General features: G+C 45.5%; 1 protein-coding gene and 1 pseudogene across 1 annotated transcript; one reads left to right on the top strand and one right to left on the bottom strand.

Moving 5' to 3' along the window:
* LOC147472268 (uncharacterized) overlaps positions 1-2,201 on the bottom strand; it is a 2,260-nt pseudogene extending 59 nt beyond the window's left edge.
* A 14,855-nt stretch (positions 2,202-17,056) lies between these two features.
* Positions 17,057-27,141, top strand: LOC122252960 (uncharacterized). Its single transcript, XM_086547152.1, has 7 exons — positions 17,057-17,062; positions 17,213-17,340; positions 22,116-22,269; positions 22,695-22,755; positions 22,858-22,943; positions 25,303-25,476; positions 25,755-27,141. The coding sequence occupies exons 3-7, from the start codon at positions 22,117-22,119 to the stop codon at positions 25,791-25,793; spliced, it is 513 nt and encodes a 170-aa protein (XP_086403278.1). The 5' UTR covers positions 17,057-17,062; positions 17,213-17,340; position 22,116; the 3' UTR covers positions 25,794-27,141.
* The last annotated feature ends 340 nt before the right edge of the window (positions 27,142-27,481 follow it).

The following is a 27,481-nucleotide window of genomic DNA, read 5'->3' as shown; positions in this document are numbered from 1 at the left end:
TCCTCCTCCGGCTCTTCGTTCGGGCCTTCCACCTTTGGCTCTTACTTTAGCCTTCCTCCTGCGGCTCTTCGTTCGGGCCTTCCTCCTCCTCCGGCTTTTCGTTCGGGCCTTCCTCCTCTGGCTCTTCGTTCGGGCCTTGATCCTTCTCCGGCTCTTCGTTCGGGCCTTGATCCTTCTCCGGCTCTTCGTTCGGGCCTTCCTCATCCTCCGGTTCTTCGCTCGGGCCTTCCTCCTCTGGCTCTACGTTCGGGCTCTCCTCTTCTGGCTCTTCCTCTGGGCCTTCCTCCTCCGACTCTTCGTTTGGGCCTTCCACCTTTGGCTCTTCCTTTCGCCTTCCTCCTGCGACTCTTTGTTCGGGCCTTCCTCCTCCTCCGCCTTTACGCTCGGGCCTTCCTCCTCCGGCTCTACGTTTGGGCCTTCCTCCTCCTCCGGCTCTTCGTTCGGGCCTTCCTCCTCCTCCGGCTCTTCGCTCGGGCCTTCCTTCTCCGGCTCTTCGTTCGGGCCTTGCTCCTTCTCCAGCTCTTCATTCGGGCCTTCCTCCTCCTCTGGCTCTATGTTCAGGTCTTCCTTCTCTTCCTCCTCCGGCTCTTCATTCGCTCGGGCCCTCCTCCTCCAGCTCTTTCTTTGGGCCTTCCTCCTCCGGCTCTTCCTTTGGACCTTCCTCCTCCATCTCTTCGTTCAGGCCTTCCTCCTCCTCTGGCTCTTCCTTTGGACTTTCCTCCTCCAGCTCTTCGTTCGGGCTTTCCTCCTCCGGCTCCTCCTTAGGGCCTTCTTCCTCTGGCTCTTTGTTCGGGCCTTCCTCCTCCGGCTCTTCGTTCGGGCCTTCCTCCTCCGGCTCTTCCTTTGGGCCTTCCTCCTCCGGCTCTTTGTTCGGGCCTTCCTCCTCCGGCTCTTCCTTTGGGCCTTCCCCCTCCGGCTCTTCCTTTGGGCCTTCCTCCTCTGGCTCTTTGTTTGGGCTTTCCTCCTCCTCCTCTGGCTCTTCGTTTGGTCCTTCCTCCTCCGGATCTTCCTTTGGGCCTTCCCCCTCCGGCTCTTCCTTTGGGCCTTCCTCCTCCGGCTCTTCGTTCGGGCCTTCCTCCTCCTCCGGCTCTTCATTTAGGCCTTCCTCTTTCCGCTCTTCTTTCGGAGCCTTCCTCCTCCCTTGGCTCTTCGTTCGGTCCTTCCTCACCCGGCTCTTCCTTCCTCCTCCGGCTCTTCCTTTGGGCCTTCCTCCTCCGGCTCTTTGTTCGGGCCTTCCTCCTCTGGCTCTTTGTTCGGGCCTTCCTCCTCCTCCGGCTCTTCGTTCGGGCCTTCCTCCTCCGGCTCTTCTTTTAGGCCTTCCTCCTTCCGCTCTTCTTTCGGAGCCTTCCTCCTCCTCTGGCTCTTCGTTCGGTCCTTCCTCCTCCGGCTCTTCCTTTGGGCCTTCCTCCTCTGGCTCTTCCTTTGGGCCTTCCTCCTCTGGCTCTTTGGTCGGGCCTTCCTCCTCCGGCTCTTCCTTTGGGCCTTCCTCCTCCGGCTCTTTGTTTGGGCCTTCCTCCTCCGGCTCTTTGTTTGGGCCTTCCTCTTCCGACTCTTCCTTTGGGTCTTACTCCGGGCCTTTCTCCTCCGGCTCTTCGCTCGGGCCTTCCTTCTCCTCTGGCTCTTCCTTTAGGTCTTCTTTCTCCGGCTTTCCCTCGGTGCCTTCCTCCTCTGGCTCTTTGCTCGGGCCTTCCTCCTCCTCCAGTTCTTCCTTTGGGCCTTCCTCCTCTAACTCTTCATTCGGCCTTTCCTCCTCAAACTACTCTTCATTTGAGCCTTCCTCCTCCGACTCTTCCTTCGGCGCATGCATGTAGAGGTGCAATGTCGCCATGTGTGGCTCACGCTGGCATCATCTGGTTTTATTGTAAAAGCTGATGCGTTTTGTTATGAAAGCTCTGGTTATTTCATTATGTATCTTCTGCTGGTGTTGTACACACAAACACACAGACACACATCCTGCTGTCTCTGATATGTCTATCCAAATTCATACCTAAATGTATATATAATACATACATCTAGGTTTGTGTTCATATGCTTCTTTGTGTATACGTTTTTTAAGTTAGATTTATGAAGTAAATATAATATCACCACTCATCCAGCAAATATAATGTCTCCTAACTAACATAAGTTTATGTCCCCTGCTCACCATACAAAATATTGTTTAAAATTATGTCCAACTGTTGTGTCTGATCATTATACTCCATGATGATTGTTATGTAGGAATGCAGAGGTTGGTATCGAGCTGGGAAATGATTGATAAAAAAAATAAGAAGACAATAGACAAGCATTGGTGTAGTGTTCTCCAAATGGAATCAAATAAAAATACAAAAGTCTCTCCTTAATATGTTTATAACCTAGCAAACTGGCCAGCTCGCACAGTGAGTTCCGTAATCCATCCTCGGCCTTGTCCCGGCAGATCCTTTATCCCCTCGCCGTCAGGGGCTGAGAGGACAGACCGACTATATATGACAGTCACATAGAGAGAGAGGGCGTCCAGTAAGCCACGGCGGTCAGTGGCACCGTGCATCGCAAACAAGCGTATGGCTGGACAAATGGCTAAAAGAGGCAGTGGGCTATTCGGTAGTTCAGGACGGTGGCAAGCACTAATGCCTCACTACAGCCCTCCCCAACACCGGGGTTGCGGAGATAACCATCCAGAGAGCAACCATAAGAACTGACATCTTTGGCAGGTAGAGACATGAACCTGGCTGGCCTAGGTTTTGCAATACAGCTGTGAAGGAGAAGAAAGGATAAGTATCGCAGACAAGGGGGAATGGACTGGATATTCTCATTGTGTAGTAGCATAAATCAAATGATAAGTATACTGAGAGTAACAAAAGTAATAATGTAAAAGACAAGAAAACTCATTGTGAATTAACAGTGGCCAATAATGATACCGAATACAAAAGTCGGCCAAAATTAAAACAGTACATAAGTAGGCCAGAAATAGAACAAATGTCAGGGGGCGATGGTCAGTAATAATGATGAAAGGTTGCCCATAGACATAAGGCTTAAAAGCCCTTACAACTTCAACAACAGCAAGGGCTCTTGATTATTAGTGGGGTAACAGGTTCCACATACTCATCTCGCATGACACAGAACCCAGAGCCTGGGCTGAGGTGTCTGTGTGCACTTCAAAGAAGAGCAAAAATTCTGGAAGCTATAGGACAGGGACAGACACCGAAAGCATTCTTAAGGGCCTGAAACGAATCTTCCTGCTCTGGACCACACATGGTTTAATTAAGTCAAGGTGTGATGGACTAGCACAGGAGACAGTACAATGCTCATGGTGTGTTGGAAGGTGGTGGCGGCTGTTAAAAGGCCAAAGTAACTATCAAGAAGTTCGATTCTGGATAGAGGAAATGTATCTGAGACAGTGACTGCATTAAGAGCCCTGAAGTCAATACAGACTCTAATTCCACCATCTTTCTTCCTCACAAGTGCGACCATGGACAACCAAGGGGAGGTAGATGGCTCAATGACCCCCTGAGCAACCAAAATGTCACACTCAAGGTGGATAATCTCCTTAGTTTCCTGGGGTAATCGTCATTGCTGCACACATACAAGCTGGTCAACGTTTGTGAGTATTTCCTGCTGTACCCCAGGAACTATGCCAATGGAGGAACTGTCTCCACTAAATATGACTGGATACAGTTGTAAATTCTCCAACAGCATGTCACGGTGTGATGATAACAGATGCCCAAGCTCCATGTCAATAGAGATCATCCCAGGAGATGAGTCAACAGGTGCCACCTGTGGGGTAGATCCTTCAGACTCTTGAGAGCAGGATGCACACAACTCTTTTGCTTCTAGGACAGCCGTCTCTGGTAAAACGAAGAACTCGTCTTCAGAGCCAATAATATGAGCAGAAAAATACTGGTCAAGTTCACTGAACAACCAGTCAAGTGGTCTTAGGCTCTCTGAATCATCCAAACCTATTTGTGGAGACTGTAAGCAGGAACATCATACTTATTCTCCTGAGGCAGGCAGAGAAAGACAAACCTTTGGGGGTGACCTTCATACTGAATTTTGATACTTGCCACTTGGTTGTCCAGTCAATGGACCTGTTCTGTCCAGTCGAGTCTGAAGAGGTGCTTCCCTTTAGTAATTTAAGGACAACTGAAACACCCTGAACATCAATATCAGGGTTCCTGACAGGGCAATGTCAGGATAGCACGACGTCCAGCAGTGACGGCAGTAGAATTATTGACAGTGGAGTATGAGGATGCAATTCCCTCTGGCAATGTCAGCACAGCAGGAGCTTCAGCAGTGTTGGCCACAGGAAGCTTTTCACTTTTCATGGGAATCTGAGGACACACCTCCCTCTGGCAATGTATGCAGTACAGCAGGAGCTTCAGCAGTGATGGCTGCAGGGTCTTTGTCAGGGGAGTCTGAGTACACACCTCCCTCTGGCAATGTCAGAACAGGTCCATCTCCAGGAATGATGGCAGCAGAATCGTTAGTAGGGGACTCTGAGGATGCACCTTCTGGCAATGTCGGAACAGCAGAGGCTTCAGCAGTGATGGAAGCAGGGACCTTGTCAAGGGAGTCTGAAGACAGCATGATCTCCAGGAAAGATGGCAGCAGAATCATTAGAATCACTTTACTTTCCCTTGGTGGTTGTTCGCCAGACGGGGGAGGGGACCTGTCTCTAACACTTGGATGTAACACCCCTTTACCTTGATATTTCCCTATTATATCCTAAATCCAGGATTATCTAATATTCCTCTCATTCAGCTTACCCAAAAGGGGATGTTAAAAAAAGAACAATCAAGGTATGGACACTAATTTGTTGAGTAATTCACACCAGGATAAACTCCTTCAATAGAAAAATCTAAATTGGTAACGTGATGTGTTAGGGTTATATGTTTATACCTGTAGTTTTAATTACTGTGAAGAGGAGTTATAATAAAACTGGGCTAATCATGCCTTATACTGTATATTAAATTACATAATAACTCAAAAATAACTGTTATACATATCTATTAGAGTTATAACTCTAACACTCTGAAGATTTCCGTCTACATCCTTCTTTCTTCTTCGTTTGCGACCTGGGCGTCCATCTTGGAGTTCCGGCCTTTGAACCCGCTCCTGAGAATTAACTTTACTTTAGGAACATGTAATAGAGATTACTCAACAATCTCACTACCATAAGACATAACATCGAAAGTTTTCACTACATTCATCATAGTTAGAGGTTCAAAAATTGATACTAATTTATCAATCCACAAGATTATAAAGGTTTTACATACCAAATTACACTGTTAATATAAAGCATTTACAATACACCTGTTCCGTACAATTACTATCATTAAATTATAACATGTAATTTAAGTACTATCTTTTCAATGTGTTTTATAATAGTTTGTAGTTTTCCATTAACCCACTGCGTACGGGTGTCATGACATACATGACGTAGGAGCTTTGGCCTGACGACGGGCGTCCTGACGTACATGACGTTCGGGGATTTTGGATCACTGTGCTATTTTATTTTGCTATGAAAAAGGAATGAGTGATGATGGCTACTGCAGTCATAATTACTATAATTACCGTAATACCGTGCTAGCTTAACGTCCAAAACCTAGATGGCACCACTTTTACCTAGCACCAGCAGGAGAGAGAGCCTTGGATGGTACCCATCCACGGTCTCTAGCAAGCACTATCTTTATAGAGCGATGACACACACTAAGTTGACGAACTCTTGCTCAAAAGTACCGCCGATGAAGGATGTGCAGTCAGAACGGGAAGAGGAAAGTGACTCAATCCATGCCCAGTGTCTAAAATGTACTCCTGTGCCAATATGGATGCCTTTCACTGTGGCACTCACAGTCACAAGCACAGGATTCATTCCTCTTCCCTACCTCTTCTTGTTATCTTTATTGTAGGTGGTTATATGTTTCGTATTCGTTCATGACAGCACAAAAATACGAAAAAAATATAGTTGCCTTTTGTCCTCCCATAAAACAGCAATACTTCTATCACACTAAGTATAAAGAAAATAATGAGCTAATATGGATAATATACTACAATTTTAGTCTACTGCAGCACTGGTAGAGCCTGTCATATGGCACATATAAGTCTCTAAACTCAATAAAACACACAAAAAAAACACCAAAAACGCTCTAGTTTTTCAATGAATGACTGAAAGAGAGTGGGAATATTCAAATTATAATGCTTCAAGCAGTCTCTCTTTAAAATAAAACTTATCCTGGAGGCTGGGCAAGCAAATTTATCCCCGTCTGCAATGGGTTAATGGCATGACAGGGATGAGTGCACTTACCTATAGCGGGTTTAATTTAGTAAACTCGTTGTCGCAACCGCAAGATTAGCTTGTAGGTCGATTTTGTTATTGATACATGTGAATGTCGTTTGTTGTATATGGATATCACGCTCTATTTGTGTATGCAGGCGTCAGTGTAACCGGGTAGGTACACGAGGGCCTAACTCACGAGGTGGGTGCACCGTGCGTCAGAGGCAGCGTGCGACCTGATTGGTCGATGGACAGGGGCAAGCACCGCCCGATGCTCGCCCTGACGTCGGGGCGTGAATGCGACCCCTTGCAACTTAGGTCACTAGTGATTGGTCGAGGTATGGGTTGAGGGGACGGGGATGTTTGGACCTGGTCTTTGTGCGGTTGCCCCTTACTTGACCACAAATGCCCCTTTGTGTGACGTCATTCATGACACGTCATTTCTACACAGAGCGTTGGTTCTATTCTCTAATTTTTGTGATGTTATCAATACCCTAAAATATCTTATCCAGTGCCAAGTAATTCATGATATCATATTTCATTGGTTACCTATCGGCTTTCAAATATACCGCTACTGGTACTTATTTTTCACATCTTATGACAGAGCGCTTTCTGTTATACCGAAATGGGTAACCCCCGCAATAAGGAACCGCCTTGTCGTGGCGCGGGGGCTTGAACTCCTTCCTCGGAAGAGCCCGTTCTAGAATTGGCCAGTCTCTCCCTCCCGTTGAGGTGGCCTTCTAGCGGTTGATTCTCCGAGGAAGGACGACTAAGCGTTCCTAGGTGCTGATCTAGTAGGTGGGATCACACCCCCCCCTGGTCCTCCCCCCAGGGGGGCACACACCTGCCCACGTGTTTGCCGTGCGTGGCGCCCCTGTGCGCTGGGAGACGGGAGTCCTGGAGGTTGAGCGATGCCGTGTATGAGTACGCCCTGCGGCTAGCAACACGCCTCTTTGGTCCTCTATTCCAGCAAGACGGGTGGCCTGATCTTGGCTCGATTAGGTCAATCGGCTGGTCTCTCTTTTGAGCTAGGCTAGGGTCAAGCAGCTCCTGTCTTGCAGGCAATCGCATGTATTTGCGAGTGCCATCAATGCGAGGCAGGGGTTGCGTATATCCTCCCACCACCCCTGTGGCTTCTGAGCATGGTCTCAGTGCACAGCTTCCCCTTGTTGGACTCCGTGGTGGGTGGGGGCGTGGGAGGATGAATTGAACACTCTATATATGGCATCTTTCTCTAAAAAAACCCTGACTGACCCCCACGTTGACGAACCTGGAACGAAGATGACCAAGGCTGTCACCTTGGAACCTTTTAAGGTCCTTGGTGACAAAAGTAAAAAGTTGGGAAAGGCTCTGGCGTCGGTTCAGAGAAAGCCTACCCAAGAGCCTCGGGCTGGACCCTCCAAACCAGCCCTTGGCACTGACAAGTCTCTGGCGTCGGTTCAGAAGACGAGTCAAAGTAAAAATGGAAGCCAGACAGGACCCTCCAACCCTGCTGGCCCCACTGCCAAAATTCCGGCGTCGGTTCGGAAGGCAGGCATTAAGCGTCCTCGGCCGGCTACAGACTCGGAGGGCGAGTCTGTAGCCCCGAGTCGGTTCCCCCAGTTTAGGGTTCCCCCTAAACCGGAAGGATTCGACAATGCTTATCAGATGGTACGGGCTCTGGAAACCCAGAGACAGTGCCGTCTGACGATTAGAATTGCCAAAGACAAAGGCATGATAATCATCCCTAAGGACCAGTCCACTCTCACCTTCCTCCAGGAGACTGACAAGCTCCAGGACGGACGGAAGGTGAGTTTGGCGGCCCTGACTTCTGATGAGAGGAAGTCCAAGATGGTGCTTCTTGGCTTCCCTCAGATGTATGACCTTGAGGTCATCACTGCCCATCCTAAGGTGGTGGGAGCTTCCCGACTTTCCAAAGGGAAGCACCCAACCAGGCAAGTCCTGGTCACCTTGAAGGGAGCCCCAGTTGCGTCCTTGGACCTTGGTAATTGGGGCTCCTACAACCTCAGGACGTATGTCCCTGATCCACTCCGTTGCTTCACGTGTCAGAAGTACGGACACCACCAGGCCACTTGCTCTGCAAAGCCGAAGTGTGGTGTCTGTAGTCAGGCACACAGCACGGAGGTGTGCCTCAAAGCACACAAGGAGGGCAAGCGGGACACTACTGCCAAGTGTCCCAACTGCCACAAAAAGCACCATGCCTGGAGCCTCGGATGTTCCGTCAGGAAGTAAGAGGCTCTACGGCGACAAGAGGTCGTTGCAAAACGACCGGACTTTGTTCCTGCCCCTCCAGGCACTTACGTCTGGGGGCAGAACAAAGGGGTAAGGGCTCCCCCCCCTCCTAAGAGGAAGGAAGCACCGCCCAAAACAAAACCACCACCGGACACCTCCAACACAAAGGAGTTTCCGGCCCTGGTGGGTGTTCCAAGACGGAAACAGACCCGGAAGGGGTCTGGGAACACACCAAAGGCCAACCCAAGAGCGGAGGGTCAAACTCTGTTTACGGAGAATGACTTGACGCTCCTGCTGACGGCAGTTGTCACAGCAGTTGCGTCAGCATTGGGACGGACCAGTGAAGAGACGGAGAAGGCAGTCAAGGTCGCCGTCACGGCAATGACCCAGACTGTCGCTGCCCTGAAGGAAAGGGATGTAAGGCCCAAGGCCTCTACACCCAATCCAATTCAGGGCGAGACTCCTCTCCCCACAAACCCCCAGGGCGAGACTTGTCTCTCCACCCAACCCGCGGCCAAGACCACACTGGCAGAGCCTGAACCCAAACCCCAAAGGGCGAGGAAGCCACGACCATCCAGAGTGAAGGTCAAGGCGACCAGGGGTTCTCCACCTCCCAGGAGACCCAGCCCTTCTAATGGCTCGACCTGTCCTGACGACAGTGATGAGTCCAGTGAGGAAATCACGATCAGTGAGGAACTCACCAAGGAGTTGTCAGACTCTGAAATGTCTGACGTTACCCACACTGGGGCGTCAGACACTGAGACCGATTATGTCGACGTCATTGACGACGCAGACTTAATGGACTCAGATTAGCACAATGGCTCCTAATCTAAGCATACTGCAGTGGAATATCAACAGCTTTTCTCGGAGGAATGCCCTTCTCCACGCGATCGTGCGATCTCGGAACATTGAGATTGTCATGCTCCAGGAGACTCTAACAGGAGACACTGTTCGCTTCTCAGGATATCATCCCTTTGTGTTGCCCTCTAGCGAAGGCACCAGAGGTTTGATTACCCTTGTGAAGTCGAATATTCCCTGCTCCCTGATTGCCGATCCTGTGCAGTGTGGAGAAGGTGTTGAACTCCTAGCAGTTGAGATCCATATGGCTGGGGGTCCCCTCAAGCTGTACAATGTGTACAGCAGGCCAACCTGTAGGAGCTTAGATATTAGTGAAGTCTGTGCTGCTGCGGCACACGAGCCAATTCTCATAGGGGGAGACTTCAATGCCCACCACCCCATCCTGGCTCCCACGCGGAACCGGGATGCGGCAGGCTATCACATAGCCGCGGTGCTTGAGTCATGCCCCGAGATTGCTCTCCTCAACAACCAGGAGCCTACGCACGTTGGCGGGGGGGTCCTTGACCTTACCTTTGTCACTGCGGCCTTGGTCGAGAGGATTCGTTGGTCTGTGGACAACACTGCCACGAGCGATCACTATGGGATAGTCACCACCATCTTGGATGCTGGCCCGGCCCCTGTGCCCCAGCGCAATCCTCGATGGAAGGTGGACAGGGCCAACTGGAAAGCTTTCCAGGAGGCCCTGGCCAGGTGCCTCAGAACCAGTGAATTCTCACATAATGATAATGTGGATACACTTGAGGCAAGACTAGTTAATGCCATAGACGAGGCAGCCTCAGAGACCATTCCCAAAACTCGTCCGTGGTCCAGGTGTTTTAAAGACGCCTGGTACTACAATGATGAGGTTAAGGAGGTCAACCACAGAATCAATATGTGCAGAAGACACTTCCGCAGACAGAGAACCCCTGAGAACCACGCTCTTTTGAGAGAGGCTCTCAGGGATGCTCAGGAAACTGCTAAGAGGGTAAAGCAGGAAAAGTGGCTGGAGTGGTGTGAGTCCTTTGGCCACCAAACCTCCCTTACAGAGCTGTGGAACCGCATCAGACGGGCCACAAATCGCTCAGCCCCCAGAATGACCCACCATGACCCGCGGTCGGAGGCAGAGAGACTGGCACTCGAGTTCTCTGCAAGAACAAGTAGCGCCGGTCTACCAGCAGAGTTGAGGGCATGCCAAGAGGAACTGCTTCCAGGCAGGCATGCCCTCATCAGAGAAAAGGCGGTCGAGCCTGATGATGCCAATGCCATGTTCTCTCTGAGGGAACTAAGGCGAACATATAAGACCAGTTCGCGGTCAGCCCCGGGTTGTGATGGGATCTCCTACCCCATCATTTCCCACCTTGGACTTGAAGGTGAGCTTGCACTCTTGCATCTTATCAACAGGTCCTGGGAGACTTCCTCACTACCACAGTGCTGGAAGAGGGCTGACATAGTTCCCATCCCTAAACCAAAGGAGCCGGGTCGGTACCGCCCCATCTCTCTACTTAGCTGTCTGGGAAAGACGGCAGAGAGAATGGTACTGAACCGGCTCCAATGGAAGCTGGGACCTCCACACGAACACCTACACGGGTTCACAAGGGGTAAGAGCACTGCTCACAGTATAGCCACCTTACTGAGCACTGTCAGCGTCACCAGATCTGTCATTGTTTTCCTGGACCTGGAGAAGGCCTTTGAACCGGCGAGCCCACTTGCCATTCAAGAGGTCCTGATCCGCAAAGGAATCAAGGGCAGACTGCTTGCCTGGATTGGTGACTACTTTCGGGACAGAACTGCCAGAGTGAAGTTCCAAGGTCACCTTTCCAGGCATCTACCCCTGGAGAATGGCACTCCACAAGGGGGGGTCCTCAGCCCGGCTCTGTTTAACACCCTCATGTTAAGCATCCTCGACATTCCACTCCCAGCGGGGTGCAAGATCATCTCATATGCAGATGATTTGGCAATTATCTCTGTTGGGAGGAAGAATGAGAATTTGATCAGAAAGACCCAGCGTTGTCTGGATCTAATGTCTGAGGAATGCCGCAGAGTCGGGCTTAAGATCTCAGCAGCCAAATCGAAGGCAATGGCGCTGAAACAGGATGTCCGAGACCAAAGGCTGCGAGTCCAAGGGATAGAGCTAGAGTGGGTTCATGTCTTCCAATACCTGGGTGTATGGGTTGACAGTAAGCTTACTTTCCGCTCGGAGGTTCAATACCTCCTAGAACGGACCAAGGCAAGACTCTCTGTCATGAGAGCTCTGTCAGGGCGGCGCTTAGGGGCTGGGCACCGTGTACTAAGATCCTTCTATGTGCACGCTGTCCGTCCCATTGTGGACAACGCCTCCGTCGCCCTGATTACGGTCAAGCCTGGACTACGGCAAAGGCTTGACGTCATGCAAAACGATGCCGCCAGGATCATTCTGGGTGCTCCTATATGGGCTAAGGTTGCCAACCTCCTCTTGGAGGCCAACCTTTTCCCTCTGGACACCCGGATCGATCAGATGGCGGCTCAGTTTCTTGCCAAGGTCTTACAATCCCCGTCGGACTCGCAGCTAAGACAAAAAGTGCAGCGTCGGCTTGCACAGAACCATGAACTCTTTGCCAACAACTCCTGGCTGTCTCATACAGCCAGGGTGTTGATACGCTTTGAGCTCAAGGAGACTCTGTTGGTCAAGGGCATGGACCTCCCCCACCCTGACTATGCCACAGCCCCGCCGTGGGCAAGATCCTTGATAGAGTATTCTGTCATGAACCTGTCAAGGAGAAAGACTCAGTACTCTCCGTCTCTTTTGAAGGCTGAGGCGGAGAGGAACATTGCAGAAATCACTCCACCAGGTAGTAAAACCTACTTCACGGATGGTTCTGTAGACCCCATTTCCCACACTGCAGGCGCTGGCTTTGCAGCAAGGGACGTAGCACAAGCTATGCGGGTGTCCGACAATGCCTCCTCGCTCCAAGCAGAGGCTGTCGCTATTATGGGAGCCCTAGCCCATGCAGCCCAGAAGGACGGGCATGTTGTCATACATACAGACTCTAGGGCCGCCATTGACAGCCTGCAGCAAAGCACGCCCCTTGATAACGTTTACCTTCTGACCACGATTCTCACTATTGCTCAGAGAATCCTGGATCAGGGTAGACGCATTATCATCAACTGGATTCCAAGCCATGTTGGTATTAAAGGGAACGATGTAGCTGACAGGCTAGCGGAGGAAGGCAGGAAAAAACCCTTGAGTAATCTTGTGGTGCATCCTAGCCGAGAACTGCTAAGGCGTAAATTGATGGCTGCAGGGCAGGTCGGTGCCCTGCAGCGCCACAGAGAGGAAGCGAGAGCCTCCCCCTCGGCCAGCTGGTACTCAGACGCCACAGGCTATGAGTCGCTGATACTCTCTAACAGAATACCAAGGCGAGCCGAAGTCAGTCTTCACAGACTGAGATTAGGCTACCCTTGTGCGTGGCAAATCATACCCACCATTGGGCATGATGAGCGACGCTGCAGCCATTGTGGCGCGCCGGACGCCAATTTAGAGCACTATCTGATGGAATGCGAGCACACTCGCTTCCTCAGGCAGGGCCCAGAGACGACAGCCGCCGGGTTGGTAAGGCGGCTATGCCTATTGCTTTCCCCGTGGCAACTGGAGCGCCTTCTGGCAATCCAACCGCCACGGTAAGCATTCAGTTATGATGATCAGATGAGTCAGCACTTATAGCTGGCAGAGGCCGGGCCGCCTCGTGCATATAGCCCGGGCGAAGGAAAGCCTTCGCAAATCTCTCTGAACTGAACTGAACTGAAATGGGTAACCTCACTAGGTTGCAGCTCTCTTGTTTTTCTTACATGAGGTTAACTAAACTAAGTAATATTAATCACACAGATACTCCTGATTACATTATGGAGTCTTACTAATGATTAATAAAGTAAATGAAACATAGTGTTACTTAATATATTGATTATGTCCTCGGTCACATATAGTGGTAAACACATTAACTTCAATTTCGGTCATCAATTTCCATAACATCCCGGTCACCACTTGGAAAGGGACAATTAGCACGGAAATGCCCGACTTTTCCACAGCTGTAACACCGTCGACGCCCCATCCGGCGATGGTGTTGTGAGCCATGGACCGATGAAAATAACCTGGAGCGCGGACATTAGTTGGATTCAACAGAACCAGTCAAATCGCACCACTGGGCACCAAAAATCTATAGGAATGCAGGGGTTGGTAGTGATCCATGAAATGACTATTGATAGAGAAGACAAGGGAAATCACCGGTTTATTATTCAAATAGAATCAAATAAAAATACGAAACCCTCTCCTTAATATGTACATTACTCGGTAAACTTGCTATCTCACACAAGCGAGAGTTCCGTGGTCCATCCGCGGCATTGTCCCGGCACAACCTTTATCCCTTCGCAGTCAAAAGCCGACACAACCTTTATCCCTTCGCAGTCAAAAGCCGACACAACCTTTATCCCTTCGCAGTCAAAAGCCGACACAGTGACTGACGTCTAACAAGCGCTAACGAGCTGGACGAATGGTTAAGAGGGACAGTGGGCTGTTCGGTAGTTGAGGACGTAGGCAAACACTAATTCATCACCACTACATAATGAGAATAGTATTAATAATGATAATAATGCTAACAATAATGATATTAAATGAATATCATTCTTATTGGCTTTCTCAGAAAAAATATATGTAAAATGTAAATATAAACCAGCATGCACTTTGCAGAAAGCCCATATCGGGAAATTGTTAGCCTTTGCCAAAGCATCGACAAGTGCGGAGGTCGGGGCTAGCGTAGAACCACTAAAAGGGAAGCAATGTTGTGATAATAGTGATTTAAATTTCACACTTTTAGGATGAACTCTGTTACCTTTATCTTTTCTTAACATAGATGTGAGCTTATCAGTCGTCCAAAAAAACATAATGGCAGTTCCTTGAAATAGGATTTAACGATCGGCAGGCAGTGTCATATACTATTTACGGCATTTTTAAGGTTTCAGTGTCAGCTCTGAAGATCTATTCTATTCCAGTTCTCCGTGCCCTTCATGAACTGATTTCAACACCATTGTTGTTTTAACAGAGCCAAAATCAGCCCATTTATCCCAGTAGATAAGAGGTGAAGAGGAGGGTATTTTCCAAGAAATTGAGCACAACTGTGTTATGATATTACTGGGCGGTGATTGGAGGACGTATTTTGAAAGCGTGCTTCTCATTGGCCGGCCAGTGTAATGACGTTCGTACACAGTCACAGTTAAAACTGCTTCGTGGATCTGGATGTAATAGTAATCACAAATGCACCAAGGTAGATTTGCGACCGACTTTATTGGATCCGGCACCAGGTGTATGTTTCTTTAAGAGGGCCTGGTTGTCTCAGTTAGTTATTCTTTAAGATGATAAAGAGTATTAAAAGTATGAACAGAATATATAAAAATGACCCCCCAAATCCTTAAGACAATAGATACTCAGTTAAAACAAAAGAAAAGAAAGAAAGAAAAAAATGGGGCGTCTCTAGCTGGTGTTGGTCAGCATATTTTTTCCCAACAAGATTGTTACAATAGCACGTCCAGCTTTGTCCTAACTGGCTTTCTTTTGGCTACTCCCGCGTCGCCAGAGTAAACCGTAGGTGGCGAGCCGCTGACGAAAAGTTATTTTCTCACCATTACAATAACATCAGTTAACAATGAAAAGATAAAGTGTAAATGAATTAATTAAAAATAGATACAAGTAAAATGGACAAAAACTAAACAAAAAACATCCAAACGCGGTGAATGTTTTCACCATATTTTGTTTTCATTAATTAATAGATATCCGATGAAATAATAAAGATGCATTACATACACAGGGCAATGCCCTTAAAATACACTCACGTGGCATTTCTCGTAGCTAAAAAAGTTCCATAGGAAAAATAGCTCAAATGATATTTAAGATATAAAAGTAGGTGACCAAAATTCTGATAATCAAAATGTATTGTATTAGACAATAAAAGAGATCATTTAAGAAAAAGATAATCCAGCTTAATGTGGACGGTCACAAATACGAGTACTACAATTAGGTATAAGTTAGAAAAGAACTATCAAAAGCTATTCTTAATCCAATCATTAAAAAGGGAAAAAAGAAAAATAACACCATATTACCCCCTCCCTTCCCTTTTGCGGGGAGGGTGGGGGGAGTACCCACAGTACCCACAATTCCCACAGTACCCTCAGTTGTCCTGGAGACGTCTCGAGAACCTCCCTGGATTTTAAACGGGCCCTGCAACAGGATTAGGTAGAGGGGGTCAGAGGAACAGGAAAGGGGAAAGGAATATCCGAATAAGGCTAGGGAGGATAAGGATGGAAGAATGTAACCGGATAAAAAGGGTTTGCAGAGATCTGGCAAAAGAGAAGTATACAGTCTCTCAGGGCACTAAATCACATGTGTGAAGAAGGGATGACGTATATGTAATATATGTCGGACTGTACTTCGAGGGGATATTGATGCGGGGACGATTATGAACGGGCGACGTCCAACAGGGCCTTAAGGCAAAGTGGTCTGAGAAGAGGGCGGGTACAGATGGACACTTAGCCTGGGACACAGCAAGTCCGGACGTAAGGATATGGTCTTGAGTACCTCCCCGAGAGTGTATTGCTTCAGCTGCATCCCAGCGGGTGAATTGATTGTGGCACATGAGATCCAAAAGTCGGGTTCCGTTTCGGTTTACAGTATTTGGGAGGCCACATAGAGCAGGGTGTCTGGCTATAGAGTCCCCCAAGTATATTAAACTTAGAAATGACGATGGAGGAAATGCGGTGACATTCATCCTGCCAGGAGCAGAATAAATGTTTCATGGGCGAATTATGCTAGTTCCTATAGTCACTTCGATCAACTGAAAGGTCGATCGAAGCAAATGGTTCTGGACATATGAGAGTTTATGCTAGTATTAAGTCCTTTCCTAGCTAAGTGTACATGCGAAACATAGCCATTGAAAGGAGTTACACATCCATGTAGAGGACTTCCAATGAATAGTGAACATTTCCTTTAAGTGCATCAAATTATGCAGGGTTTGTGACTCTGCAGGCATTCCAAGAGATATGTAACTGTATTTGACTAATGCCCAATTGTCTTGATCTCTTCCTAGTTCATAGTCAAAGACCAAGAAAGAGTAAGAGAGGAAAACAAGAGAGTGTAAGAGAGAAAAAAAACGAGAGAGAGATAGATAAATAGATAGATAAATAGATAGATAGATAGATAGATAGAGAGAGAGAGGGAGAGCGCTGGAGAGAGAATCTAAATAAGGAGCTAGAGAAAGCTAGAGAAAGAGAGAGAGTGATAGAAAGCGAAATGTCATCATAGCCTGCACTCCCCAAAGAACTTGATAAGACTGTCATCGAGTACTTACTTCCTAGAGATAAAGTGATAGACGGACAAGGCACATTGCTAGCTTTGCAAAATGTGGATTAAGTTATAGTGTTATTTCATCCAAGGCAATTGATTTCATTCGGTAGTGTCTGTCATGGCTTGATCTTCATGTATAAACATCAATACCAACTCAAAATGAATAAGAAAAATAAAGGCATAATCTAGATAAAACTAGCTCGATGTTTGTTGTCCGGCAACTCCCGCAACCAGGACTATATAAAGGATTACAGCGCCGTATGTTGCTTTAATAGCCGCTTCTTAAAGACTAAGAGGAATATAGAGAAAATTACTACTAAGCTTCCGAGTTTCTTCTAGTGTTATTTGATTACGTTTATTCCGTGGTTGAACGGTGTAAGGTACGTAAATTTCCCATTTTGCGGTCTTTATGGGTATTGGCGGTACTAGTGTATAGAAAATCGAGTTTTTCGTGTAAGAAAATGCTTTACGGAGGAAAAGACACTTGCAGTTAGTAATTATTGTTTCTTTTTCATCTACTTCCCTCTTAGTCTCCTCTCTTTCTCCTGTCTCTTCGTCTGTCAGTTAATGAAAGCGAAGAACTGTGCCCAGCAGCACTGAAGGCGATCCAAGTTCAGTGGGACTTGACAGTGTTCAGTGGCGTGTTCGTGGTGTCTAAGTATGTCTAAGTGATTTCCTTTGAATACATTGAATACATTGCCACCATGCACTTGCTGGTATATCTTCCGAACAGATGTAAAATGTATTATAACATGAATAGGCTTTTCTCAAGGCCTGTTCAATCTTGCTGTAATTATCTTCCATGCATGCACAAAGGTGATCCTCTCTAAGATGAACATGCTTTACCAGATTGAGCTATATGCGCAAGGCACCTTGCATTCAGTCAGGATAACATTATATGAATAAATAAATGAATAAATATATATATATATATATATATATATATATATATATATATATATATATATATATATATATATATATATATACATATATGTATATATATATACATATATGTATATATATATATATATATGTATATATATATATATATATATATATATATATATATATATATATATATATACATATATGTATATATATTTATATATATATATATGTATATATATATCTATATATTTAGAAGAAAGGTATGAATGAGACTGAATATTCAGTCTCATTCATATACATATGAACTCTGTTCATATGTATATATATGATAGATATGTATGTTTATATATATATATATATATATATATATATATATATATATATATATGAATTGTATATATCATATATATGCAATATACATATATATACATATATATGTATCTATATATGTATGTATATATATACATAATATGCACACACACACACATATATATGTATATATATATATATATATATATATATATATATATATATATATATATATACATATATATATGTGTGTGTGTGTGTGTGTATGTATATGTATATAATCATATAAATACATATATATTTACATATATATATATATATATATACATATATATTTACATATATATATATATATATATACATATATATTTACATATATATATATATATATATATACATACATATATATTTACATATATATATATACATACATATATATTTACATATATATATATATACATACATATATATTTACATATATATATATACATACATATATATTTACATATATATATATATATATATATATATATATATATATATATATATATATATATACATATACATATATACATATACACACACACGTTTATCCTTATGCACACCCATAAGTCAGGTCAGGTCAAAGAAACCTGCTACTGGTGAACATGTAAACCAGTACTACCTGTTCATGGTCGGGTGGTCGGCGACTAAATCGGCTCCCCCATCTGATAAGATCAGCTTGCTGAATCTTATCTTATGGGAGGGTGTGTGGACACCCAGCAGGACTAAAAACAAAACCTGTTAAAGGGCGGAGGAGCTCAAAGAGAGCAAATGGCCATCCACACCTTGCATTAGGCAGCAGTGATGCAAGTTCCCTGTACTGCGACCTAGTGTTGGGCAGCGGCTGCACTAGTATCTGTAGTAGGCGGAAGAGATAATGGCCAACGGCTGCTACAGAAAAGCAGGGGGCAGTTCCAGCAAACCTGTGTCTGGCCCCTGTACTGCGCTAATGGAGAGGAGATCGGCACTACCATTCGAAAATTGCCGGAGAATCACCCATGACAATGACAACCAAACCGATTTCCATACTGGATCGGTCGGGGCCCAGGATAAAAACGGCCGCGCCGTCACTTGATGCTCACAGGGGTGGCGGTGTTAAGTGGACTACTGATGGGCAAACTGAGAAAGAACAACAGCTGGCGAAAAAGAACATATGCATTGGCACTTGGAACGTAAGATCACTAAAAGATAAGGGAAAACTAGAAGTGTTGGTAAATGAGATCTCTACCATCTCTTGGAATGTTTTGGGAGTTTCAGAACTTAGATGGACTGGTATTGGAGAAACGAGCACATAAGATGGACACAAGTTGTGGTACAGCGGTGCCGAGAAAAAACATGTAAGAGGCGTAGGAGTGCTGGTTGAAAAAGAAACAGCAAAGTCAGTGATCGAATGTACACCTGTATCTGACAGAATAATTGCAATTAGACTAAAAGGAAAGCCCCGCAACATGACAATCATTCAGATATATACACCAACATCAGACAGCGAGGACGAAGAGATTGAACGGTTCTACCAAGATCTAGAACAAACCATCAAAGAGAAAGCAAAGAAAGATATTCTTATAATACAAGGGGATTGGAATGCTAAGATCGGATATAAGGAAAGCACTGGGTGGGAAGGAACTATTGGAGATTTTGGAGTAGGAACAAGAAATGAAAGAGGTATTATGCTACTAGAATTTGCCAAAAGTCATCACTTAGTTGTGGCTAATACTCTCCATAATCATAAACTATCGAGAAGAAAAACGTGGCATTCACCAGATGGAGTCACACATAATCAAATAGATTATATTCTTGTGGACAGAAGATTCCAAACTGGAATAAACAGACCCAAAACAAGAACTTTCAAAAAACCGGATATTGGTAGTGATCACGACCCAGTTATGATGACATTCAGAATGCGACTCTCTAAAGAGAAGAAGGTTTCGCAGAGACGCACAAAGTTTGACTTGGAAAAGCTGAAAGACAGGGAAGTAGCAGAAAAGTATAGAAGTGAACTGGCGGGGAGATTTGCACCACTCTTGTTGCTCACAAATGAAGAACCACAGCAGCTCTGTGACCAGTTCACTGACATAACTTTCAACACAGCAAATGAGATTTTAGGAAAAGCCAAACCAATTAAAAGACCATGGATAACACCAGAAATCCTACAAAAGTGTGACGAAAGAAGAAAACTAAATAAAGATAGATTTACCAACAATGAAAGTCTGGGCCAGTATAGAAAGGCAAACAAGGAGGTAAAAAGAGCTATCATCAAAGCAAAAGATAATTGGGTTGAGAAACAAGCTGAGGATATTGAACAAAGCTTAGCAGTAAACAATTCTAGAAAAGCCTACAGTGTAATCAAGAGCTTAACAAAGGAGAAGACAGGAAGAACAAATGTAATAGAAGATAAAACCGGTCAGCTGTTAACAAATAACACCGAAGTGACAGCTAGATGGAAAGAATACTGCCGCGAGTTGTACCAACATCAAGCAGACGTTGATAGAACAGTATTAGCAGAGGCTACATCAGAGGGAGAACCAGAACCAGTCATCTTAGAATCGGAAGTAAGGGCAGCGATTATAAAGTTGAAGATGAATAAAGCACCTGGATATGACAACCTTCCAGCAGAATTAATTAAGTGCGGTGGAGATCCCATTATCAAAACCTTACATCTTCTGTGCAACCGAATATTCCAAACTGGTAAATGGCCTACACAATGGACCCAGTCCATTCTCATTCCTATCCCAAAAAAGAAAATGAGTAAAAAATGTAGTGAACATCGCACAATCAGTCTTATAAGTCATCCTAGCAAAGTCTTACTCACCATCATCCTAAATAGAATAAAACCGGGAATTGAAGAAATTCTAGATGATTCACAAGCTGGCTTCAGAAAAGATCGAAGCACAGTGGAACAAATTCTTAATTTAAGGCTCCTTTGTGAAAGTCAGAGAAATCATCAGAAGAATGTTTTCCACAACTTTATTGACTTTAAAAAAGCATTCGATAGGGTATGGTACGAAGCGCTATGGCATACAATGGCCAAGTATAACATCAACCAGGGTATGACTAGGCTTATCCAAGAATTATATGAGAATGCGAAAACAACAGTTATGGTAGGTAACAACTACAGCGAATGGTTCGAAAGTACAGTGGGCGTTAGACAAGGATGCATTCTGTCTCCGACACTTTTCAATTTGTTTTTGGAAAGAATAATGCAAGATGCCCTTGAAAATTTTTCAGGAGGCATAAAGTGTACAGGACGTGTAGTTAACAACTTACGGTTTGCTGATGACATAGACTTGATAGCGGAAGATGCGGAAGAATTAGCAGAAATAACAAGACGACTGGATGAAACATCACACAGGTATGGAATGGAAATTAGTGCAGAAAAAAAGTAAAATAATGGTCAATGGGAGGAACATCAATCGAAACGTACTGGTCTATGTTAGGGGAGAACAACTTGAACATGTGTCAGAATTCAAATATCTAGGTGCAACATTAACAGAAAATGGAACCAGCGAAATTGAAGTTAAACATCGTGTAGGAATGGCAACAAGTGCTTTAGCTAGATTGGAATCTATTTGGAAAATGAGAAGTATTAGCATGAAAACAAAAATTAAACTACTAAACTCGATGGTAAAAAGCATTTTAATGTATGGATGCGAGAGTTGGACAATAACTGATAAGATCTGGAAAAAGGTGGAAGCTTTTGAAATGAAGTGTTACAGAAGGTTGCTAGGAATAACATGGAGAGAGAGGCGAACAAATGGCTATGTCTGGAATAAGATAATAGAACATTTTACCACAGAAAAGGACAGGCCAGAACCATTCATGCGCACTATCGCCAAACGCAAACTTCAGTTCTTTGGACACCAGGTCAGGAGAAATAAAACAACAAAGTTTCTCATACAAGACTACTGTGAGGGAACACGCCAACAAGGTAGGCCAATAAGAACATGGCAAGACGACATAAAGGAGTGGACATCTCTTAACATTCAGAGAGCTTGTCACCACAGTCTCAATAGGAGGAAATGGAGGAAGGATGCCAAGACATGGGTGCACCAACGGCCTAACCGGCTGAGGTCATGATGATGATGACACCCATTATATGCACACACACACACACACACAAATGCTTGCATATATATAAAAATACGTAAATCTGTATATTTACATATACATACTGATATCCCTCTTTCCATGCAGCATGGACCACCAGCCGGAGACCGTGCAGCTGAACCCAGTAAGTCCTGCACCCGGAGTCCCGCAAGCTCCGCCAGCGGTCAGCAAGGGCGAGGTGCGGTGCTGCGGCTGCTTGCCTCTGAAGGCCGGCACCATCGCCATCGGCGTCCTCTACCTGGTAAAGCAGTCTTTGAATTATATTTACTATGTGTTAACGCCGAACATTATTTAAAGTTTGCAGACTTTTTATTCTGTGATGACTGATAAAACCCTTTATTTTGATCACTATATTTGATTATCTGCTTTGTCAGTTGACCGAAGATGTTTTCTTTCTTCTTTTCAGAACAAAAAGGTCAAAAGCTCTTACTTGCTACTCTGTGATGGTTGATAGAAACTCTTTATTTTGATCACTATATTAGTTTACCTGCTTTGTCAATTGACCAAAGATGAGTTTTTTTTTCAATTTTCTGCTTTCAAAAGGCGTATAGGAGTGGTCCTTCATGCAGTTTTACATTTATTATTGTCTTATTATTCTATTTGATCACTTACATAATGGTCATGTCATGTTCCTAATCATGTGATTTTACTTAATATCATCTACAGGTGGTTTCCTTGCTTATTGAAGCCTTGCTCCTCTATGTCGTCTATCAAGGTGACACGATAGGTAGGTAGATTAACGAAGAGGATGCAAGTAGAACATGAAATATTCTCTAATTTCTACGAGAGAAAATGTAGCCTATGTTTGATCCCCGCTTCACCCCAACAGATAAGGGAAACCTGGTTTTTGCCCTTCTTGGTTTTGGAGCCATTTCAATCATCGCTGCCACCTTGCTGTTGGGCGGTGTTACAGACGTAAGTGAATCAGGCTTACATTCATTAAACACACACACAGACTCACTCACACACACACATCCACACACGCACACACACACACACACAAAGGCACAATTGCAAAAGAGAGAGCAGGAAAGAGAGAATAGGAGATAGATAGAGGGAGAGCATGTGTCTTCGTACATTGAAAGCAAGGTTCATTCAATAATGTACAAGACGCAAAAAATAATAAACACCAGTACAATGGTTAATATAACCATGAGGCGAAATAAGGCGTGTGTGGTAGTTATGTCTATCCCGGTCTGTCTGTGTTACAAACATCCCTGTTATATGTATTTTTTTTTTCATCATCAGTAGGAATGTAACCTGGGATGGGATGGATTGGCAATCAAAGGAAATTAGCTCTGTTGATGGTCATGATGATTAGGATCTAACTACATGAAGATGCGCCATGCAGTTTAATTTACCGACATATTCAACAAGATATATATATATATATATATATATATATATATATATATATATATATATATATATGACGAGTAAGTTGTACGTTGAAGTTACCAGCCTCTGCAATTCTGTTATCTGTTAATGACTCAGACTAGGAGAGGTGACGTGTGGTTAAACAAACACGTGGATTCCATTACAAAGATGGTTGCCGCTGTATGTGTATGTGGCATCATGGGGCACGACCGGCATTTCGGATGCGCTAGAGGGCCGGGGATCAGGAGAGGGAAGCTACAAGAACACCCACTAGGTGCCATGACACACAAGCAAGTGTATCACCACAATATAACAAATAGGTATGCTACATATTTAGAATAGAACTGATTATACAAAGTCTAGATTTCAGAGAACAATAACGATGGTTTGAAGTGTGAATCAAGGACCTGGAGTAAGAAGGGAGATTATACCCAGTGCAAGAGGAGATAAGGCATAAAACAAAATACGTGTAGTGGTCATGCGCGAAATTCACAGAAGTCTGAGGAGATAACTTATCATCAACAGTTTTAGGAATCGAAAAAGAAGCACTTATACTACCACTGATAGTGACATGGTCGTTATGTTGCACGAGGCTTACTCTCCAAGGGAGGCATATTCTTCGAGGGAGGCGTGGCTAATTAGCTAAAACCGGATGAATTCTTACCCTACTGGAGGTTAGGGATAAGGATAAGCTAGATTTGCGTCGCAGGGCACTGAGGCAAGCCCTCCTGTGTCAGCGTATGCTGGCTCGTGAGAGAATGTGCCAACGAGTTCGTACTTAAGAAGGACACAGAAGGAACTCAAGGCAGATCAGGTCAGAGGCAGATTACAGAGAGACAAGAGAACAGGCAGAGCAAACAGCTGACCTCCAGCCATCGGAAACCACGAGCCTGGTCGGGGTTCGATCTGCCGACCATGGGGATATGAGGCCTGTACGCTAACCTAGCGGCTTGCTGGAGGTTTTCCTTCTAGATGTGACCATATGGTAGGTTATGTTCCTACGTGGAACAAGAACCATGGCTGTGTGAGTCGAATATCGGGACTGACTGACGAATATTGAAATAAGTGACCGGTCTCGTCTGTTTTATTGATAATCAAAGCCCCGGGTCTCATTGTGTAGTGGGTTTAGTAAATGATGAATGAGGCCATAGTGAAAACTGTTGTTTTGAAATGATTAATGAGTTATCAGTCAAGTAGGCGAGAGAGGATTTTTAAGATGCAAGGAATGTAGATAAGGTGAGTACAAGACATGTGTATTAAGCAAAATGATAATAAATCGAATAAATCATATACGACTTTACCAAAATTAGTCGGATCAATAGAATATCAACATCGCAATTTACTTACATCTGGAAAATAAGAGACAATTATCGATAACGATAAAAAAGAAGAATAAAAAACAAAAAACGAAAAAAAAAAAAATAATACGCCAAGTGATTCACGGACGCTACAGATATAAAGAAAATATATAAGAGAGGAACAGTGAGAAAAAGACGAATTATATCCCACACAAAATAGGCCTGTGTTATTCAGTAACTCACTAGACAAGAAATAATAAACACTACAGCACAATGGTCACAGACATATAACACTATAAGGATACGTATAAGCAGGAGGCGAAATAAGGCGTTTATGGTAGCGATGTCTATCCCGGCCTGTCTGTGTGTTCCAAACGTCCATGCTGTCTCTCTCTCTCTCTCTCTCATCAGTGATTCCCAGCAGTGGGTACACGGGAATGTAACCTGGAATGGGAAGGAGTGGAAATCAAGGGAGAGAGAGAGAGAGAGAGAGAGAGAGAGAGAGAGAGAGAGAGAGAGAGAGAGAGAGAGAGAGAGAGAGAGAGAGAGAGAGAGAGAGAGAGAGAGAGAGAGAGACGTCAGAGATTCCTTTATTTCAGAAATATCATTGGTTCATCTTTCCCTGGATCCTCTGGGAAAGTATCAACATTGGCCTTGAGATCCTGGTCATCTTAATATTAACTTTCATCATGAACCCTGCTGCTATCATTGGCCTTTTATTTGCTGGTATCAGGGCACACTTCTTATACGTCGTCATCAAATACTTTAAGAAGGTTAGTGTGTGACTGGAGGATAACACCGTTATTGAATATACATACATACATGCGTGTTATACATGTACATACTTATAAACATGCACACATATACACAAAAACGTACACGTACACAAATATACAATATACATAGCACACAGAGGCACGTAGACATATTTCCCGCAATGATGACATGACACAAGAACGTTTGGATATACTAAGCAATATTTCAGGTTGATAAATCAATAAAACAATCAACGAAAGAAAAGTCTTTAAGCCCGACCTTTTCTTCTTGGCAGCTGCGGGTTGAGGCGGTGCTTAGTCAGGCCATGGGCTGAGATGGTGGCTCTTCCTCCTCCGGCTATTCTTTCGGGACTTCCTCCTCCAGTTCTTCCTTCGGGACTTCCTTGGCTCGGCTCTTCCTTTGGGCCTTCCTTCAGGACTTCCTCCCCCGGCTCTTCCTTCGGGACTTCCACCTTTGGCTCTTCATTTGGACCTTCCTCCTCTAGCTCTTCATTTAGGCCTTCCTCCTCCTCCGGCTCTTCGTTCGGGCCTTCCTCCTCCGGCTCTTCGTTCAGGCCTTCCTCCTTCTCTGGCTCTTCCTTTGGCCTTCTTCCTCCGGCTCTTCATTTGGGCCTTCCTCCTCTGGCTCTTCATTCGGACCTTCCTCCTCCTCTGGCTCTTACTTTGGGAATTCCTCCTCCGGCTCTTCCTTTGGACCTTCCTCCTCCGGCTCTTTATTCGGGCCTTCCTCCACCTCCGGCTCTTCCTTTGAGCCTCCCTCCTCCGGCTCTTTGTTCAGGCATTCCTCCTCTGAGATGGTGGTTCTTCCTCCTCCGGCTATTCTTTCGGGACTTCCTCTTCCAGCTCTTCCTTTCAGCCTTCCTTCGGGACATCCTCCCCTGGTTCTTCCTCTGGACTCCTCCTCCGGCTCTTCCTTCGGAACTTCCTCCTTTGGCTCTTCATTTGGACCTTCCTCCTCCGGCTCTTCTTTGGGGCCTTCCACCTCTGGCTCTTCATTCGGGCCTTCCTCCTACGGCTCTTCCTTCGGCCTTCCACCTCCAGCTTTTCCTTCGGGTCTTCCTCCTCCAGCTCTTCCTTCGGGCCTTCCTCCTCCGGCTCTTCCTTCAGGCCTTCCTCCTCCAGCTCTTCCTTCAGGCTCTCCACCTATAGCTCTTTGGCCTTTCTTAGGGACTTTCTCCCCCGGCTCTTCCTCTGGGCTTCCTCCTCCGGCTCTTTCTTCGGGACTTTCTCCTTTGGCTCTTCATTTGGACGTTCCTCCTCCGGCTCTTCATTCGGGTCTTCCTTCTCCAACTCTTCATTAGGGCCTTCCTCCTCCGGCTCATCGTTCGGGCCATCCTCCTCCAACTCTTCCTTCAGGCCTTCCACCTCTGGCTCTTTGTTCAGGCTTTCCTCCTCCTTCGGCTATTCCTCAGGGTCTTCCTCCTTCTCTGGCTCTTCCTTTGGGCTTTCCTCTTCCGGCTCTTCGTTCGGGCCTTCCTCCTCCGGCTCTTCCTTCAGGCTCTCCACCTATAGCTCTTTGGCCTTCCTTAGGGACTTTCTCCCCCGGCTCTTCCTCTGGGCTTCCTCCTCCGGCTCTTTCTTCGGGACTTTCTCCTTTGGCTCTTCATTTGGACGTTCCTCCTCCGGCTCTTTATTCGGGTCTTCCTTCTCCAACTCTTCATTAGGGCCTTCCTCCTCCGGCTCATCGTTCGGGCCATCCTCCTCCAACTCTTCCTTCAGGCCTTCCACCTCTGGCTCTTTGTTCAGGCTTTCCTCCTCCTTCGGCTATTCCTCAGGGTCTTCCTCCTTCTCTGGCTCTTCCTTTGGGCTTTCCTCTTCCGGCTCTTCGTTCAGGCCTTCCTCCTCCTCTGGCTCTTCCTTTAGCCTTCTTCCTCCTGCTCTTCATTCGGGCCTTCCTCCACTTCCGGCTCTTCCTTTGGGCCTTCCTCTTCCGGCTCTTTGTTCAGGCATTCTTCCTCCGGCTCTTCCTTCGGGCATTCCTCCGGCTTTTCATTAAGTCCTT

This window comes from Penaeus japonicus, unplaced genomic scaffold, assembly GCF_977035675.1.
Source record: "Penaeus japonicus unplaced genomic scaffold, GWHDUDI00000001_assembly GWHDUDI00000002, whole genome shotgun sequence".
NCBI classification, from domain to species: domain Eukaryota; kingdom Metazoa; phylum Arthropoda; class Malacostraca; order Decapoda; family Penaeidae; genus Penaeus; species Penaeus japonicus.
The sequence above is the reverse complement of the archived record's forward strand: the minus strand, read 5'-3'. Positions and strand labels throughout refer to the sequence as shown.

Excerpts from the sequence above, each read along its gene's own strand:
- LOC122252960 (XM_086547152.1), top strand. The coding sequence starts at position 22,117 with ATGGACCACCAGCCGGAGACCGTGCAGCTGAACCCAGTAAGTCCTGCA. Across the intron at positions 22,270-22,694 it reads CCATCGGCGTCCTCTACCTG|GTGGTTTCCTTGCTTATTGA; the intron begins GTAAAGCAGTCT and ends TATCATCTACAG. Across the intron at positions 22,756-22,857 it reads CTATCAAGGTGACACGATAG|ATAAGGGAAACCTGGTTTTT; the intron begins GTAGGTAGATTA and ends TCACCCCAACAG.